General features: G+C 55.5%; 3 protein-coding genes and 1 long non-coding RNA gene across 5 annotated transcripts in view; 1 reads left to right on the top strand and 3 right to left on the bottom strand.

Moving 5' to 3' along the window:
• The window catches only part of LOC127019387 (ankyrin repeat domain-containing protein 26-like), a 30677-nt gene extending 27314 nt beyond the window's left edge, over positions 1 to 3363 (bottom strand). The window contains exon 1 of the mRNA XM_050901456.1: positions 3319 to 3363. Coding sequence (XP_050757413.1) covers positions 3319 to 3363 — 45 coding nt within the window. The remainder of the gene's footprint in view (positions 1 to 3318) is intronic.
• An 893-nt stretch (positions 3364 to 4256) lies between these two features.
• LOC127029443 (uncharacterized) lies at positions 4257 to 4891 on the bottom strand. Its single transcript, XR_007768197.1, has 2 exons — positions 4747 to 4891; positions 4257 to 4454 (listed from the first exon to the last, which is right to left on the bottom strand). It is a non-coding gene; the product is annotated as an uncharacterized LOC127029443 (long non-coding RNA).
• A 965-nt stretch (positions 4892 to 5856) lies between these two features.
• Positions 5857 to 7644, top strand: CYREN (cell cycle regulator of NHEJ). Its single transcript, XM_050901335.1, has 4 exons — positions 5857 to 5890; positions 6296 to 6515; positions 6662 to 6734; positions 7108 to 7644. Exons 1-4 carry the CDS (start codon positions 5857 to 5859, stop codon positions 7345 to 7347), a joined length of 567 nt encoding a protein of 188 aa, XP_050757292.1. The 3' UTR covers positions 7348 to 7644.
• A 1342-nt stretch (positions 7645 to 8986) lies between these two features.
• On the bottom strand, positions 8987 to 13513 carry TMEM140 (transmembrane protein 140). 2 transcript variants are annotated; one of them, XM_050892712.1, is made up of 4 exons: positions 13426 to 13513; positions 11277 to 11392; positions 10555 to 10677; positions 8987 to 9796 (listed from the first exon to the last, which is right to left on the bottom strand). In XM_050892712.1, the coding sequence occupies exons 3-4, from the start codon at positions 10559 to 10561 to the stop codon at positions 9156 to 9158; spliced, it is 648 nt and encodes a 215-aa protein (XP_050748669.1). In that variant the 5' UTR covers positions 10562 to 10677; positions 11277 to 11392; positions 13426 to 13513; the 3' UTR covers positions 8987 to 9155. The 2 variants fall into 2 exon arrangements, with proteins under 2 accessions (XP_050748669.1, XP_050748678.1); XM_050892721.1 differs by lacking the exons at positions 11277 to 11392; positions 13426 to 13513 and having other exon boundaries at positions 10502 to 10556.
• Positions 13514 to 16760: the final 3247 nt, after the last annotated feature.

Below are 16760 nucleotides of genomic sequence, written 5' to 3'. Positions count from 1 at the left end.
ACAGAGTTAACTTTCTTTTTAGTAGCTGGTACGGTGCTGTGTTTTGGATTTAGTGTGAGAATAATGTCGATAACACTCTGATGTTTTAGTTGTTGCTAAGTAGCGCTTATCTTAAGCCAAGGCCTTTTCAGTTTCCCATGCTCTGCCAGCAAGCAGGTGTGCAAGAAGCTGGGAGGGAGCATAGCCAGGGCAGCTGACCTGAACTAGCCAAAGGGGTATTCCATACCATGGAACGTCATGCCCAGTATATAAACAGGGGGGAGCTGGCCGGGAGGCGCGGATCGTGGCTTGGGAACTAACTGGGCATCGGTCAGCGGGTGGTGAGCAGTTGCATTGTGCATCACTGGTTTTTCCCCCCCCTTCCTTTTTTTTGTTATATTCCTTTTCATTACTATTATTATTATATTTCATTATTACTATTGTTAGTATTATATTTTACTTTAGTTATTAAACTGTTCTTATCTCAACCCACGAGTTTTACTTTTTTTTCCTTTCCTTTCCTCCTCCTCACCCCACGGGGAGGGGGAGGGGGAAACGGCTGCGTGGTGCTTAGTTGCTGACTGGGGTTAAACCACGACAGCACCCCATGGAAGTGACCCACGCTGGAACAGTTTGTGAAGAACTGTAGCGCGTGGGAAGGATTCACGTTGGAGAAGTTCGTGGAGGACTGTCTCCTGTGGGAGGGACCCCATGCTGGAGCAGGGGAAGAGTGTGAGGAGTCCTGCCCCTGAGGAGGAAGGAGCGGCAGCGACAACGTGTGATGAACTGACCGCAACCCCCATTCCCATCCCCCTGCACTGCTGGAGGGGAGGAGGTAGAGAAAATTGGGACTAAAGTTAAGCCTGGGAAGAAGGCAGGGGTGGGGGGAAGGTGTTTTAAGGTTTGGTTTTATTTCTCATTATCCTACTCTGATTTGATTGGTAATAGATTAAACTAATTTCCCCAAGTCAACTCTGTTTTGCCCGTGACGGTAATTGGTGGGTGATCTCCCTGTCCTTATCTCGACCCACGAGCCTTTTGTTTTATTTTCTCTCCCCTGTCCATCTGAGGAGGGGAGTGATAGAGCGGCTTTGGTGGGCACCTGGCGTCCAGCCAGGGTCAACCCACCACATTAGTTTAGGTTTGATAAAAAGGAATGGACTGCTTTGACTCTCACGTTGACTCTCAAAGCCCACGTTACTTCTTCATCTTTTATACTGGCTCCTCTCCTACGTCTCCACTGATTTCCTACAGCGTTTTCCTAAATGCTGCCACAACACTCCTCCTCCTCTCTCAAGGACTCCGAACACTCTTTTGGTTAAGGATCCTACGTGCTCCGGTCAGTGCAGGTGGGCCCAAGGGAAAGTCAGCAGTCGTCCCAGAGCAAGAGCTGTCAAGCACTGTTGGGCCTTCTGTGCCTCCCGCAGAACATTCCGCCTTCCTTTCACAGCTTGCGTATTCCTTCTGTTGCTTAGGAATACTATATAGAGAAGGAAGGAACTGCATTCGGTAAAAATACCCCCATACTGGCATACACTCTCTACTGGAAGAACAACAGCCATTCATGAGCCATCCTACCCATATTGATAGCCAGCTGGTAAAGGGTAACACCCCCCCCCCCCCCCCCCCACCTTACTGCACTACTACTGGAGACTGAAATACTCACTACAGGCATGTTCATGTTACAGGTGCTACATTCCAAGCACTGCATGGGTTAACGACATTGATTAGGTGCCTGTCCTTGGGCTAATGGCAGCTTGGGCCTCCCTCCTCTATGAACGAGGGATCTGCTTTTGGCCTGAGTGCTGAGCTGGAGGCAGCAGGCCCACGTCTGTGGGACAGACAGAGCTGGCAGCAGCTGTGAGGGTGGACAGGATAGCAAGAAAAGAAAATATTCCCTTGCCCTTGAGTCCTGTGGTCTGTTCAGCTGTTGCTGCAAAACGTGGAGGGTGGCTGGGGCAGTGATGTGCCAAGAAAGTCTCCTGCATGGAGAAAAGACCCTTGTGTTTTCACCAGGTGCTTCCGGCACTGACACCCGCACACTGCGGGGGACCAGTGCAAGACATCCAGGAACAAAAATAATTGCGTTCGTTCGGATGTATTGTGTTCCCTTGCGATAGATATCTGCTACCAACTAGAGGAGAGATCACGAGTCAGACTTTTTGAAATGCTTGTGTTGGAGTTCAGAAGCTACATAATGCCTAGCAGCTACCTGATGGCGGATAGGAGGAGGGAGGTTCAGAACCAGTCTGGTCCTGTATAGTGCTCTCTGTCGCCGGAGCTGTCTCTCCTCCTGCACCCCCCCAACATCAGGGCAAGTGCTGGGCTCAGGTATTGCACAGTCTTTGAATGGAGTGCTGAGCAGCCATATTTCATCTGCTCACACATCGCCACGGAGCTTACTGCTGCTTACGTCCTTGGCCTTTCTTGGGAGTTTACAGTAGTGTTGTTCCTTGGCAGAGGTCTCGTTCTCAATTATGTGAAGAATGGGTCCAATTTACTGTTTGAAGATCCCTTTGGTATCTTCCAAAGGCCATTTTGGTTTTAGAGCCCACGCATCCGTTAACATTCACCAGTGTGAAGGGTGATTGCCCGGAGAGGAGGTGGAACATTATTTCAGTGTGGTTTTGCCAGGTGTGCTTTGGCGTATTTGTGAAGAGTGGCTTGTCAAAGTTGTAATGCCTAGCTAGCGCTCTCCTTGCATTTGAAGAGATGGGGAGCGGGCCAGGTGGAGCTCCAAAGCTGGCAGCTTCCCCTGCTGCCCAGCCAGACCTGGAGCGTGATGGTTCTTCTCAAACTGGGGGTTGGAAATCAAGATTCGCTTGGCTAACTCTATGGCCGTTCTTCACTGGTGGCATCACACCTCACAACATGACTTGGTGTCTGAGAAGGCTGTTGCCATCTTTGTGCCTGGAGATGTTGGCTACAGTCTGCAGTTGTTTTGCCTGTTGCATGCAGCCCAAGGAAGACGACAGTTACAGCTAAGATGAGGTCAGACTTGGGCAAAAAGCTCATTAAAGCAGGCAGGAGGTCTAGCCGAATAAAACCGGGCCTGCAGCGTGAAATTTCCAGATCATCGGAGGCGTTTGTGCCTTGAAAGCACAGCGTCATTGAGGCTGGAAGGGGCCTCATCTCGTCCATCTTGTCCGTCCCCGCCCTGCTCAAAGCAGGGTCAGCCAGGGCAGGTCGCACAGGGCCACGCCCAGTTTGGAGCATCTCCAAGCATGGAGACTCCACAACCTGTCTGTGACACACATCAGCCCCGAGCAGGCTGAGCTGGGGCCTCCAGGCCCACCCCAGGTCCCCGGGGCCTCCAGCCCATGGGCTCAGGAGGCCCACTGAGGCGTAGGCAGAGGCCTCCAGGCCCTGCCTGAGCTCTGTCATGGTGTCCCTGTCTCCAGCTCGCTCTCAGCTGTGCCTGTGCCTGGCCATGGACCTCGCTGCTCCAGACCCCAGCCCGCAGGCTGCCTTCCCAGCCTGCCCTTGGCCTCCCCGTGGCCCTGCTTGGCCGTCACTGGGCTGCGTCTGACCCTGCTTGCCTGGTCACCACTGGGCCTGAACCCCAGCCCGGCCTGGCCTGACTTCGTGGTTGCCCTCAGAGCTGCCGCCTCACCAGGCACTTGTTCGTCCCCCTGGGCTCTCGGCTGCCCTGGCTGCCCGCCCTGGGACTGCCCTGCTCCCCTCGCTCGCGTAGGCCGAGGCTGGGCCTGGCCCTGCTGGCCGTGGGACCCCCTTTGGCTCCCCGTCCCCGAGGGAGCAGCGTGCCTGCGCTGCTCCCTGACACCGGTCTCTCACCACCCTCACAAGAGAAAAGTTTTTTCCTTAGCTTGAGGTGGGATTCCCCCTGTTCCAGCTTGTGCCCACTTCTTCACACCTTTCCCCGCGGCAGGCCACAAATCCATCACATCCCCGTGGGATCTGCAAAGCTTCCATGGCTACCAGAAGCTCGCCCACCACCTGCTGCCCAGAGCACCAGGAGGATTGCTCTAAAAAGGCAGGAAGAGTCTGGTAACTGATTATTAGCAGTAGCTCAGCGGTAGTCCCTGATCTGAGCACAAGCATGGTTCAAGTCTCCCCAGAGGAAAAGGACACAGATGCGTGCTCCCTCTTGGAGACGTCTCCAGGACTGATTTTCATTCAGAGCAAGGGCAGAGAGAGACGTGCTAACTGCCTGCATAGGAAGAGAGCCTGAGTGAGCCTTCAAAAACAGGACTCTCCTCATCCAAACCCGCTAGGTCCAAAGCGCTCCAATGGTGCGGCAAAACTAAGACACGTACTAGATGACACAGTTTATTAAATACCAAGCTGCAGGAGAACACTTGGAATTAGATGCAGGACAGTGGCTGCACAAGGTGGAAGGCAAAGGTTTCCAGGCTTCATTCATCTCCCTGTGAGCACTCCTTGTTTTCTGGCACTGGCACTTCCTCTGCTCCAGCATCTTCTCATCGCTAACTGTGTTAGACCTTCAGCTGTGACTGGGGAAGGGCGGGAAAAGAAAAGGCTGTGCGTTAGTTTTACAGCAGGCTGGGCCAAAGGCGGCACTGGAACGTGCATCCTGGCAGTACAGCACTAATGCGCGGATCCAGATACCGAAAACCAAACACTCAAACCTGTCAACAACAAAGTTACAGCCTGTGGGCTACAGACACACATGGAAAATTGCATTACATGCAGATACGGATCGACTTCTTGCGGTTTTTGCCTTATTTCTTGTCCAGCTCTTTCTCCCATCTCTCTTTTAGACTGCTCTGTTTGGCTGTGACCCACCATGCTAGTCTCCCAACGACTTCTGAGGTTAAGCCCTGGTTCTGCCCCGGTTCTTCCCGAGTCCCATGCAAAGCGGACAACTTTGCTCACAGGTCCTGGTCTTGTCTTGCCCGCTGCATGCGTTTTTTCGACTGCATCTCCAGCTGTTGGGAAATGTCACCATCTTGAAGCGGATGGGGAAAAGCAGAGTGAAATAAGCACTCACTGCAGCGTCGCTCTTCTTACCTCCTTTGTAGGTGTCTTGCCAGTGGCAGGAGCAGAACAAGAGGAAGATGATGACTCCCCCTGTGATTCTGAGGTAGAATCAGAGAATCAGAGAATCATTTAGGTTGGAAAAGACCTTTAAGATTATCGAGTCGAACCCTAAACCTAACACTGCCAAGTCCACCCCTAAACCGCGTCCCTAGGCGCCACATCTACACGTCTTCTAAATACCTCCAGGGATGGTGACTCAACCACTTCCCTGGGCAGCCTCTTCCAGTGCTTGATAACCCTTTCAGTGAAGACTTTTTTCCTAATTAATAGCCAATCTAAACCTCCCCTGGCGCAACTTGAGGCCCTTTCCTCTTGTCCTCTCCCTCGCTGCTTGGGAAAAGAGACCGACACCCACCTCGCTACAACCTCCTTTCAGGTGGTTGTAGAGAGCAATAAGGTCTCCCCTCAGGCTCCTTTTCTCCAGGCTGAACAACCCCAGTTCCCTCAGCCGCTCCTCACAGGACTCGTTCTCTAGACCCTTCCCCAGCTTCGTTGCTCTTCTTTGGACACGCTCCAGCACCTCAATGTCTTTCTTGTAGTGAGGGGCCAAAAAAAGAGCACAGCAGTCGAGGTGCGGCCTCACCAGTGCCGAGTACAAAGGGACAATCGCTTCCCTAGTTCTGCTGGCCACGCTATTTCTGATACAAGCCAGGATGCTACGGGCGTCACGGGGGGCGTAACGGTGGCGTTACAGGGGGTCCGGGTGACGCCGGCCCCGGACGAGTGGTCTGTGCCTCCGCCGTCCGGGTGTCCCCGGGGCGTGGGCCGAGCCGCCGGAAAATGCCTTTGAAAATGTGCCATTTGCACAGCTGCTGTTCAAGCGCCCTATTTGCTCCCTTTTTAGACTGTTGGAGGATGCGTCCCTCGGCGCTTCGGGCGAGGTTTTGGAGTAAAATACGTCAGGGGTGCCCACGGATGGGGCTGCTGACAAACCGTTGAACGTGCAGCAAAGCTTCGCCCTTTCCCACCGCTCCACCGGTGCTGCGTGAACGGCGGGAGCTGTGTATGCTGGGGCGCCGACCCGCTGGATCTGCCTGTCCGTCCCAGCTGCCGGGCTGTCACCGGAGCCCGAGCCCGGCTGCGCGGCCTCCCTGGGTGGTTGCCCGCCTGCAGTGCCTCCCTCCCCGCCTGATCAAGCGCCGGGTTCTGTCATGACTTGGGTTTTTGCAGGGGGTTGGGGTGGTTTTGCTGCTCGCCTACGCTCAGGGTTTAGCGAGTTAGAGGGCTCGGAGTGACGGGAGAAAGCTGACCCAGCGGCACCACCACTCCTGCCGTGCTGCGCGGACACGGCTAGCCTCAGCGCGCCGTCGGCTGGGCTTCCCGCCCGGGGCGGGGGTGGGGGGCGTGGCTTCCGGGGCCACTTCGCGTCACCCCGCCCGCGGTGCTGCCGCGCGGGGGATGGCGGCGGGCGCGCGGCGGCGGCTCCTCCCGGCCTGGATGGGGGCGGCGGGGGACGAGCGGGGGGCGGCTGCGCCCCCCAAGGCCGGGCGGCGGCGGGCGGCGGCAGGGCCCAGGTAGCGCCGCTGGGGCGGGGTGAGCGGCGAGGGCGGCGGGGGGAGCGGCGAGGGCGGCGGGCGGGCGAGGGCGGGCCCTGCCAGCGCCCTGCTCGCGCCCTGCCCGCGCTCTGCCCGCGCTGAGTGTCTCCCCGTGCGGTGCCCAGGGCGGCGGCGGTGGTGGTGTACTGCATGAACGAGGCGGAGCTGGTGGACGTGGCCCTGGCGGTCCTGGCCGAGGTGAGCCCGGACCCCCGGGGGTGGGGGCGCGGCCCTGGCCGTACCCGAGCGCGGCCGGGCGGGCGGCAGAGCTCCGGGCGCGGGCAGGGAGCGCTGCCGCCCCCGGCTCCCTAGCGGCCCCTCTCTGGGAGGTGGGTCTGGGGGCGCTGCGGAGCGCCGCCCGGCTTTCCCCGTCCCCTCCTCCCGGTTCCTGGAGGCTGCCGGGGCTGGCGCAGCTGCCTTTGCTCCCCGGCCGCCTCGCCGGGCGCTGCGGGACGAAAACAGGGTCCACCGCGGACCTGGGGCCTGGCGAGGGGTGTCCCGCCCTACCCCTTGGGGCGCTCCCGAGGTGAAGTCGCGCACAGCCGGGTCTGGTTGTTTTCCCTTTGGTCAGAATCTACAGTGCGAGGAAGGTGAGGAGAAGGCCCGGTCCGGGAGCAAAGAGGAGCAGGAGCTCCAGCCAACACCAAACGAGGCTCCCAGAAGCACAGCCAGCACGGGGGGAGGCAGTGACCGCAGTCCAGCTCTCCCATCGCCTCCTGACGCTGGTGCCGGTGCTGACGCAGAGAGGACAGGCTGGGAGGACTCTGAGGACGATGTTCTGAAATACGTCAGGGAGATCTTTTTCAGCTAATGTTGCCTTCTCTGCGGCTTGCCAGGAACAAAGGGGACAGTGAGGAGGGTGTCCCCTCCCACAGCATTGAGGATGGTGGGAGGAGGGCCTGGAGTGGGCTGTGTATCTGCCGTGTTGGTGGCCTATGGAACTGGTAGGAGGCCCATGAAGGCCATGGGGGAAAAGGAAGGCAGCACTCACTTCTCCCAGTGTGCGCTGGGTTCAGTGGGATTTGGCGCCAGATTAGGTCATGTTCATTTCTGTTTAGCATCTCAGAGCGTGGACAGATTAAAGAGGACGTTCGGGTTTCTGTGAGTGTCCGTTTGGTGGGTCAGTGTTGGCACTGGAGGGGAGCAGGGAGCTGCTGGCCTTGGAAGGCCTTTGCTGGCTCTGCAGAGCTGGATAGTTGTGGTTCAGCCTTGGGGCTCCCGTGTCCTTGCAGTCGCTCTGCGACAGCTGCAATGGGGCCTGGCATGCTGTCCCCATTGGACCTGATGCTGAATTTGCCTCCAGGCTCGGGCAGGCCTCCCCATAGCTGAGGAAGACATGGGTGGGAGCAGACTGGCAGGGGCAGGGACCATTCTGAGGGGGCTGACCCCATGGCAGTGTGCATGGGGGTCTAGGAAGGGATGAGGATAGCTCAGCGTCCTCTTCCCAGTCCAAAAGGGGGATGAACAAACCACATGAGGCCGGGGCAGGTGCAAGAACCTTTATTGAAATGAAGAATTCAGTCAAACCAGCATCACTAGCCACATCCCCACCAAGATTGCAGCAGGAGAGAAAACAGACCCTCATGTCCCTGAAGGGAATGTGGGTGAAAGCAGGCGCTTCTTTGTGCGAGGTTACAGACATGGCATGGAGTGGTGCTGTGCACTGCCATGGCGGAGAGACGCCATCCAGTGCTCTGGCTATGATGGCCCAGCTGGGGCACTGCACCCCAGCCTTTGGCAGCTCTGGCCCTGCTCCCCAAGCACACCCTTGCGCAGGGTGTGTGTTGGTCTGAGCTAGCTTTGCGGTGAGCTGCCCTCGCACAGAACCAGTTCTGGAGTCTCAAAGGCTGCTGCAGTGCTGGGCTCAGCCCCGTAACATCAGTGGCAACAAACCTGGGGCTCTGCGCCAAAATCCTCTGCTTCCTTGTGGAAACCCTCCTCATTAGGGCTGTGTTCAGTGTTCAGCAAGTTGTTAGGCTGCACCTCCAGGTGCTCTGCTGCTGCTGGGGTTGGATGTGGGCCACTTCACCCTAACAAACTAAAGCAGAGTCACTCCAGATATTATTCCAGCCCGTAAAGTACAGGTGCTCCTGCTGAAGAGTATTTCCAGTGCACCTCTGGGGCTGCCACTGCTGTGATGGCAGTGTGAAGCCACAGCTCCTCAAGTTACAATTGCCTCGAAGGCATCCCTGGTTAGTCCGGGAGGTGGAGAAGCAGCAAAGTCTCTTTGGGCAACTCCAAGAAAGGAAGCCTGTTTGCTTCTCTGCCTGCCTGTACTTAGGCTAGATATGGCCAGAGAGCTGTGTCCACTGTGTGCTGGTTCTGATCTGTTCCCTTTGCTGTCCTCTGGGTCAGGGCCAGAAATGCTGTCGCTTTGATGCTGTGCCCCAGGCCAAGGGGTGTATTACACGCTGCTGTTCCCTGGAAGTTTCCACATTGTGCGGTGGGTCTTGGTGTCTGCTGCCTGCTTGCTGCAGGAGCGCTGCATGCAGCCATGTGCCAGAGCATGGCTGGACATGGGCCTTTGGACTAAGGATCGAATTTCTGCTGTTGACTAAAGCTGTAGTGGGATTGCTGTTTTAAATCAGGTTATCAATAGCTCTTACATCTTCTTCACTGTCAAATCTCAATGGGCAGGGCCTCTTCAGTAAAAGGGCTTTGACGTGGGTGTGTGTGTTTGGCCCAGCTGAGGTACACAGTGACAGTGAGAATCTGGAGCAGTAGCAGAGCCTGAGTCCCAAGCAGTGCCTGGAAGCCCCCAGTGAAATCAGAGGGGTGAATCCACTGCGAGGTTTGGAAAAGAAATGTACCCAGGCCTCCAGACAGGATTATTGTCTTGATGGTGAGTATGATGAGGATCACCTTCCAGCCCTTTCTCTCCTCTGCGCACTTCACATGTGCAACAAAAATGGGGTAGAATATGGTGAAGACCAGGCAGGCATACACACAAACCCTGGCTAGCACCATTCCTAGTAGGCTGATGCCCATCGCCTCCATATGCTTGTACTCCAGGCACTGCAGCTCCCTGGCTGTCTCATTCCACAGGCAGAAGTTGTAAAAGCCAATGCGTTTGTCAGGAAGGTTTACCAGGTTCCCGGCTTCCCACAGCAGCGCGTAGAGCATCAAGGCCAAGGTCCCAGCAGCCTCGAGGAGGGTCAGCGCACAGAGCAGACGCCCAGTGCACCTCTGTTGCAGCACACCCATCCTGGTGCATGCATGCTGTCTTGATGCCATGGTGAACCCTGCTGTGATGATGCCCGCTGCAAAACATGAAGGGGGGGACCCTTTGGTTGTTGCGTGTTATGGCACCCTTCCCACGATGTGCTCTGAGCCCGCGTCACTGAGGTCTCAGGACTCCTCTTGCAAGTAGAGCAGGAGTGTCTCAGTCCTGCCTCTGACTGTGCTGTGCATGTGTTACTGGGTCGAGGGAGGTGCATTTTTGGTCACAGCAAAGGTGGCTTAATGATGTCCCGTGCGTGGACCATCACTGGGAGGACAGTATGGCTCCCTTAGTCCCACACACGCCCTTTGCACCATGGTGTCACGTTGGACAAGAGAGGCATTTGTCAGCAAACTGCAGTGATGGGAGGGGAACAAAACACTGCTGTGTGGTAAGGAGGGGGTTAAGAGCTATTCTGGGAAAATGCTTTTCTTTCAGTTCTGGTCAGACAAGGACATGCCTTGTGATCTTTGGACTACTGAGTAAAATGCAGGCATGACAGGGTCTGAAGTGCAGGGCTCCCTTTGCCTCCCCCCACGCCCCATAGCTCTGGGACACCCGATGCCACTTGTTTCCAGCATGCACTGCATGCCCGCACATTTCTGGGCACAGCAGGGCTGATTGCCCACAGCCCTGCTCCCCACTGAGGCTGGCAGAAATGGTGCTCCTCTATCCCAGTTGCCTGAGGACTGATGTCCCACATGGACAGGCAGTTGTCCACCACAAAGAGGTGCCCCAGACCCACCTGCAGCCACTTGCCCTCTGAGGCTCGGGGAGATGGGTGCTACGGAGACAGACCTGCCATCCTCCTTGCTCCTCTCTCAGACTGCCTGGCAAACCCGACTCCCTGCTCTTCTCCCAGAAATGTGGGCTGTCCTCAGTGCCCTCTTGCAGGCTTCTGTTTTGTGCTGTTGCTTCGTGCTGAAAAACAGGGAAGTGGCATCAGGAAGGGGTATCACTGGCTGCAGAGTGACATGGCATCACGGCACCGGCCACCCGGGTCTGCACAAAGGCACAAACATAGGGCAAGGAGCTCAGAGACCTTGGCTTCAAGGTCAGCCTCTGGCTTGAGGCTCTGGAAATAACGCCTTTCCTGCCTTTGCCAAGCATTATCTCCTGTGAATCATTTACCACCTTCCCTCAAGAAGTTCACAACGTTGGTCCTGCTGTCTCCCCTCCACTGCCCATTGCCCAGTGGTATATCATCCCGATGTCCTGGATGTCCTAGGCCATCACCCCACAGCTGCTTGTGGATTTGGTACAGCCTCTGAGTTTTTAGAGTGCCAGGAGAGACCCCACTCAATCTGTATCCGGTGCCTGGCTGCAGTGCTGGTGACTAGAGACCCTTCAGCATCCCCTTCCCAATACCTGTCTCCCTGGATACTTGGGAGTGGGGCACCTATTCTTAATGTGCATGGGGATAAAGCTTCTCTGTCCCAAACTTCTCTTCCTCCACACAATCATAGCCAGGAAGAGCACACACACAGCATGGAAGGGGGTCACAGCATCCAGACACCAACCTGTCTCCTTCCTCTGGTCAATACCTCACTTCTTGTAGCTTCCCTTGGAGGTCTTCTTCACAACAGGCTTCTGGAGAGACTGGAAGGTCACATGGAGGATGTCCATTCTTCTGAATCTACAATGAAGACACAAATGACCAGGAAAATATTCGTGCTCAGGCCCAGGGCGTGCTGCAGAATGAGACCTCACGTACATGTGATTTCACCAGGGTTTGTCTTGCCCCTGGTATTGCCTCTTGGTTTGTCTGTCTTTACGTGTGCTCTCCTGCAGCCAGGCATTGCTGCTCTTCCTCTCCCTGTCCCGCAAGGGCTCACGCCCGCCCACCGTTCTCCCTGCCATCCTGCCTTGCAGCCCTCAGAGGGAGAACAAGCTGTGCTTGGAGGGGGTTCTTGGTTAGCTGACCAGCTCCCCAGGGATTTCTGTCGGAACTCAGAGCTGGGACCGGTACAGCCCAGACGGCTCCTGGCCCTGCCCACCCACCAACCCTTGCTGTTGTATTTCTTTAGACCAGTTTCCTAAGGAAGGCACGCTTGTAGAAACACGGGCTTTTTGTTCAATCATCTCATGTTACCTTTTGTTTACCCCTGCCTCCATAAAATATAAAAGCAATTAAAAATTGTCCTAGTTGCACATTTACTAGAGAGGGGACAGAGAATTAAATTCCCAGCAGATTCATGGAAATATATGGCAGGGGTGGAGGAGAGCCACCTCAGAGACCCTGTGCTGCGATGTGATCTCTGCATGTATCACGGCTCAGGGAAATCCCATGGTATCTCTGCCCTCCCTTCTGCTTTGAGGCTCATGTCTATAAGGACCTATTTTCTTTCCCCAGTGATGTCTCTCTGTTCACTCTGCTGAAGTGCAGGCAGATTTGCCCCTCAGCTTCCTGCTGCCTCCCCAGCCCAGCCCAGCAGGTAAATCTCTGTCCCCAGATGTAACTGTGACAGGGACAGAAACACGCCTGGTGCAGGTGCCCTGTGCCAGCTGGGGCAGAGACCGCATGGCTGGCCTGGAGGCAACGTATGGTTTGCAATGAAAGCTGAGAGCTGGCACCCCGCCACCAGCGCAGCCGCAGACATGGCATTTGTGAGCTCTGCAGCTCGGCCCCGAGGCCGGTTTGGAGGCAGCCTGGCTGAGAAGCAGGGGATAAACAGGAAAGAGGTGTCACCCGGTGTCCAGCTGAGGCTTTTCCCAGACATCTGCAGCCCCTCTGCTTCTAAGGAGGCGCCTGTGCCTTTGGATGGGAGAGTCTGCGGCTCTACCTCAAAGGTGCAAGAAAGGGGAACCCGAGCATGGCATAGCGAGCCCCAGCCTGGCTTCAGCCCCATTGTTTCTGGGCAGGCATCGCTGGAAGCACTGGACTTCACCATGGGAGAGCTCTGTGTCTCAGTCTCCCGGGCAGAGAGAGGCTCCATGTGCACGGCTCAGGAGCTCCCTGGGGTGTCTGTGTGTGAGATGGGGCTTGTAGGGACCCTCTGTGCTCCTGGGACTGCACGGCCCTTCCCTCTGCTGGCTCGTAGGCGGGCGAGCACCTTCCCAGGCTGGGGCTGTGCCTTCCGCCCAGTGAGCTACTGGCTCAGTGCCTGGGCAAAGGCAGCGGGACGGGGAGGCCAAGGCATGCAGCTCCTGCGCAGAATCTGGCCTCTGTGCAGGGACAAATATCTCTGTGGAGCCGCCAGACCCCGCTGCAGTGAACAAGCTGAATGCAAAGGGGCGAGGGAATGGGCATTTTCTCTTGAAGAGCCCCCCCAGGCGACTGGGCTTTCCTGCATCCCCCGTCCCCGGCCGCTGGGGGAGTAAAGCGGTGCAAGAGTGGTGGGAAAGGAAGGCAGCTTTGGACTTGGCACCTTTCCTTCAAGCCACCTGCTCCCCCCCCACCAGGATCCCTGTTTTCCCCTCAGGCAGGATTGGCTGCGGGGAAACCACAGGTGAAGAAAGGCCGCTGACAAGCTAAGGATTGCTGGCAAACAGAAACCAGCCAGCGGCACACAGACCAGACTGCAGAGGAACTGCCCCAAAAGTGTGCCACAACTGGGGAAGGACCTGCTCCCTCCCAGACATTTGCACCCTCCAGCACCACTTCTCCTGGCAGCTCCCCCCGATGCCAGCAGCATTAAAAAGGTGGGGGACCCAGTGGAGGATACTTACGGGCTGCCCATCTGGCTGGGTGCGGAGCTGAAACGCTGGAGAGGGCCGAGGTGCTGCCCTGGCGAGCTGAGCTGGTCTGTGGCTGCTACCAGGGCCTGTGCTGGCTGGGCTCTGACACCACAGCCCCGGTTGTGTCACAAGCAGCTGCCTTCTGCTTTCTCTTTTGGTTTTGAGGGCCATGGGAGCCTGACGCAATGCTCCTCCCTGACACTGCGTCATCTAAATATGAGCAAGGAAACAAGCTGAGCCCAGCCACTGTCGTCTGAGCTGGGGGCAGGTTTGCACTTTCTTCTCCCAGCTGTGCTAACCAACATGAATAACTGACCAGGCTAAGCTCACCCAGGGAAGCTGTGCTACTAGAGTGGCTTGGGTGTCCATGGGTGCTGAGACAAGTTTGTTTTGTTTGGACACTTCTGTAGAGGTGACTGACTGTCCCAGTGCCGACCCCAGTACCGCAGCACTGTCGGAGTTCAGTGGACCACTTTGCCCTTCTTGCACTTTCAACGCTGCTCCCCTCCCTCTGCTTCCCAGACTCAGCTTTGCCCGAGCTCCCCCTCGCCCACAGACACAGCGCCTGCGTAGACACAGTGCCTGCGCAGACACAGCGCAGGAGAAGTGGCAAGCTGCCTGCTGTGACAGGAAACCTGTGAAACCTTGAGTGATGTAAGGGGCAAAACTCTCCTTCCTTTAGTCCTCCTGGCCAGATCCAGAACGACTTATCCTGTCCTATGAGCAGCCTTGGTGGTGGGTCTGTTAGAGGTGTGTGTTGGGGGGTGGTACATATGGGACATCTAGCCATGAAGCTGTTCACAAAGTCCTACCTAGTAATTCCACATTTAGGCATGGTCTCAAACCTCCAGGTGATACATAGGTTGTGAGCCTGTAATATTGGCACTCGCATCCAAGAGCATAAGGGAGGTGAAAGGAAATATGGGAGGAAGCCCTAAGAGAAGCTCAATGGATAGAGCCATCAGGCAGGTGGTGGTGGGGAGGTGCCTTCCTATCTGGCCTGTGTGCGTGCAATAATTTTCACATCGAGAAGGACAAGGATCTGGATTGAGGTGGTTCAGATCACAGATGGCTTCGGCAGGGGTTATGGTGGGAGAAATCAGGGGCGGGGCCAGAAGGCTTGCAGCAAATAAAGCCTAGCAGACCATAGCTGCTGAGCTGAATGTGATGAGTGGTGGGGATACAGAAGGAAACTTTGGGGCTGAATATGGCCATCATCTAACATTGGGGCTGCTGGCTGCGAAACTGAGGTATGAGCAGAGACCACTGAGGCGAGACCTCTGTTCCAGTGAGGAAACATGGATTGGCAGGAGGCATGTCTGTGCTCTCAAGAGGGGCGGTCACGCAGTTTCGCCTCACGCCACTCACTTTTCTGTAATTCAGAAAGGAAAAGGGTGTATGATTTGGGTCTGGTGATCAGCCAACTCCTTAGCTGACCTCAGCACCGCAGGTGAGGTTGCTGTTTTGCTGCCACAGGCAGGAGGCACAAGCAGCTCTTACACAAACATCCTCCCTTTGCATTGGGGTCCTGTTTGCTGGGGCAATCAGGATGATTGCCACAGTGGGTCTGCTCCATCATGCCACAGCACTTCTCCTAGATAGGTGTCTGATACCCTTCCCATCTCCTACTCCTCAGCCTTCATGAGTGTGACAGGTGGCCACACATCCTGGCTTTAGCCTTTGCATGCACCTCCATCTCTCTGGCCTTCTCTGCACTGGTCAGAGCAATATATACACCATGTGGGAATGTTCCTTTTGGGGTGTGGCATCTTCCTGGCCAGAGCTGGTTGCCTGATTGTGCACCTATGGCAGAAGCGCTCCTCAGTGTTTCCCGAGGAGCCTTATGTCTCCTCCCCTGCAGGGTCTTGGTCTCTGCTGCTTGTAATGCCTCCTGGGATGCCTAGGCTGCCAGCAGGCAGAGGTACAGTCAACCTCTGGCTCAAGACTTGCCCTTGGTACCACTGACCTTCTTATTCTGGAGGCCTCCTTCCACATCTTTGGCTGCCTCTCTGGCAGGTAGTTCCCCTGCCTTCTCCTTCCAGGCGTTGGGGCAGGGAAGATTGTGCCTGAACGCTGGGCAGGATGCAATATGCCCTGCTGTTCTCCTTCTTAGGACATTTTACAGGTGTCCCCTGGCTGCCCCTTTGGCTTCAGATGCTCAAAGTCTATCTGATGATGGAGCAGTTGGGGAGGATAGGTGTGACGGGTGTGGGGTGCGGCAAACAGGGGGGATGATCATCAACATGTCTCATGGAGAAAGAATGGGAGTGGAGAGGAGAAAGAGAGCAGGGCTGCTACATATGTATGCCTGGAGGTAGGAGAGATTGGATGGAGCGTTTGGGCTGCTGAGGCCTGGTGTCTGTGGGTGGGAAAGGAGAGCACTTGCTAGAAGCCAGATTCCACTAAGTTCCTGTGCAATCATTTCTTCCTGGAATTGTTTACTGAAATAGAAACGTAATTTCTTGTGTGCGTTAAGGGATATTCACATGGCTTTACAGTGGAATGAACTGCTCTGCAGCTCTTGGTTTCTTGTGGTGCAGTTGAAGCACACGCAGCAACACTGTCAGCAGTTCTAGTAATATTAGCAATCAATCACAAGTAAAGCATGAGATGAGCTGGGACTTTCCAAAGTGTTTTGCTTATTTTAGCCTGCTGTTTTAAAAGTAAGCTACTACACTTGCTTCCTAGAAGTTGGCCATGACCCTGGTCCTCATTCCTGAGGGAATCTCCACAGCAGAACTCTGTTCCCTCTAGTTACTCAAAAACCCTCTCAGCTATAGCTAGTACTGCCCCATTGTACCAGACTTGAGGGATTCCTGTGGGAGTCCTTAGACTGGTGAGAAGAGAGGTTGGAGTTCACTTCATATTCTTCTACATTGTTCAGAAATCACTTTTATTTAGAAGAAATCATAAAATCACTATTTTTTTTCTCATCTGTAATCTGCTGACAACTAAAAATAAATAAATCTCAGTGAAACAAAACCAACTCTATGCTTTTCTTCCTGTAGCTGTCATGAGGAGGTTGCTGGCAACTTAAGAGCCGGAGTCCAAGGCAGTGCAAAGCTAAATGGCTTTGTGCTGTCTGCATGTGTGCTGCATTTAGGATTCCATGAGACTGAACCCTAATCCCACAGGGTATCAGATGTGAGGCTCCCAGAACTCATTCCCCAGGACTGGTGCCTGGCTGGCTGCAGCCTGTAGCTTGGAAGGTACCCTTCTTCACCATACTTGCATCCAGTTCTAGCTCTGACAGAAAGCTGACCCACTTGTCTCTGGGAGGCCTTGTAATGACGAATTGAGCCTATGTGTCTAATTTCTTGTCTTTA

This window comes from Gymnogyps californianus, chromosome 1 (genome assembly GCF_018139145.2).
Source record: "Gymnogyps californianus isolate 813 chromosome 1, ASM1813914v2, whole genome shotgun sequence".
Lineage (NCBI taxonomy): Eukaryota > Metazoa > Chordata > Aves > Accipitriformes > Cathartidae > Gymnogyps > Gymnogyps californianus.
The sequence above is the reverse complement of the archived record's forward strand: the minus strand, read 5'-3'. Positions and strand labels throughout refer to the sequence as shown.

Excerpts from the sequence above, each read along its gene's own strand:
- CYREN (XM_050901335.1), top strand. The coding sequence starts at position 5,857 with ATGCGTCCCTCGGCGCTTCGGGCGAGGTTTTGGA. Across the intron at positions 6,516-6,661 it reads CGGGCGGCGGCAGGGCCCAG|GGCGGCGGCGGTGGTGGTGT; the intron begins GTAGCGCCGCTG and ends TGCGGTGCCCAG. Across the intron at positions 6,735-7,107 it reads CCCTGGCGGTCCTGGCCGAG|AATCTACAGTGCGAGGAAGG; the intron begins GTGAGCCCGGAC and ends CCCTTTGGTCAG.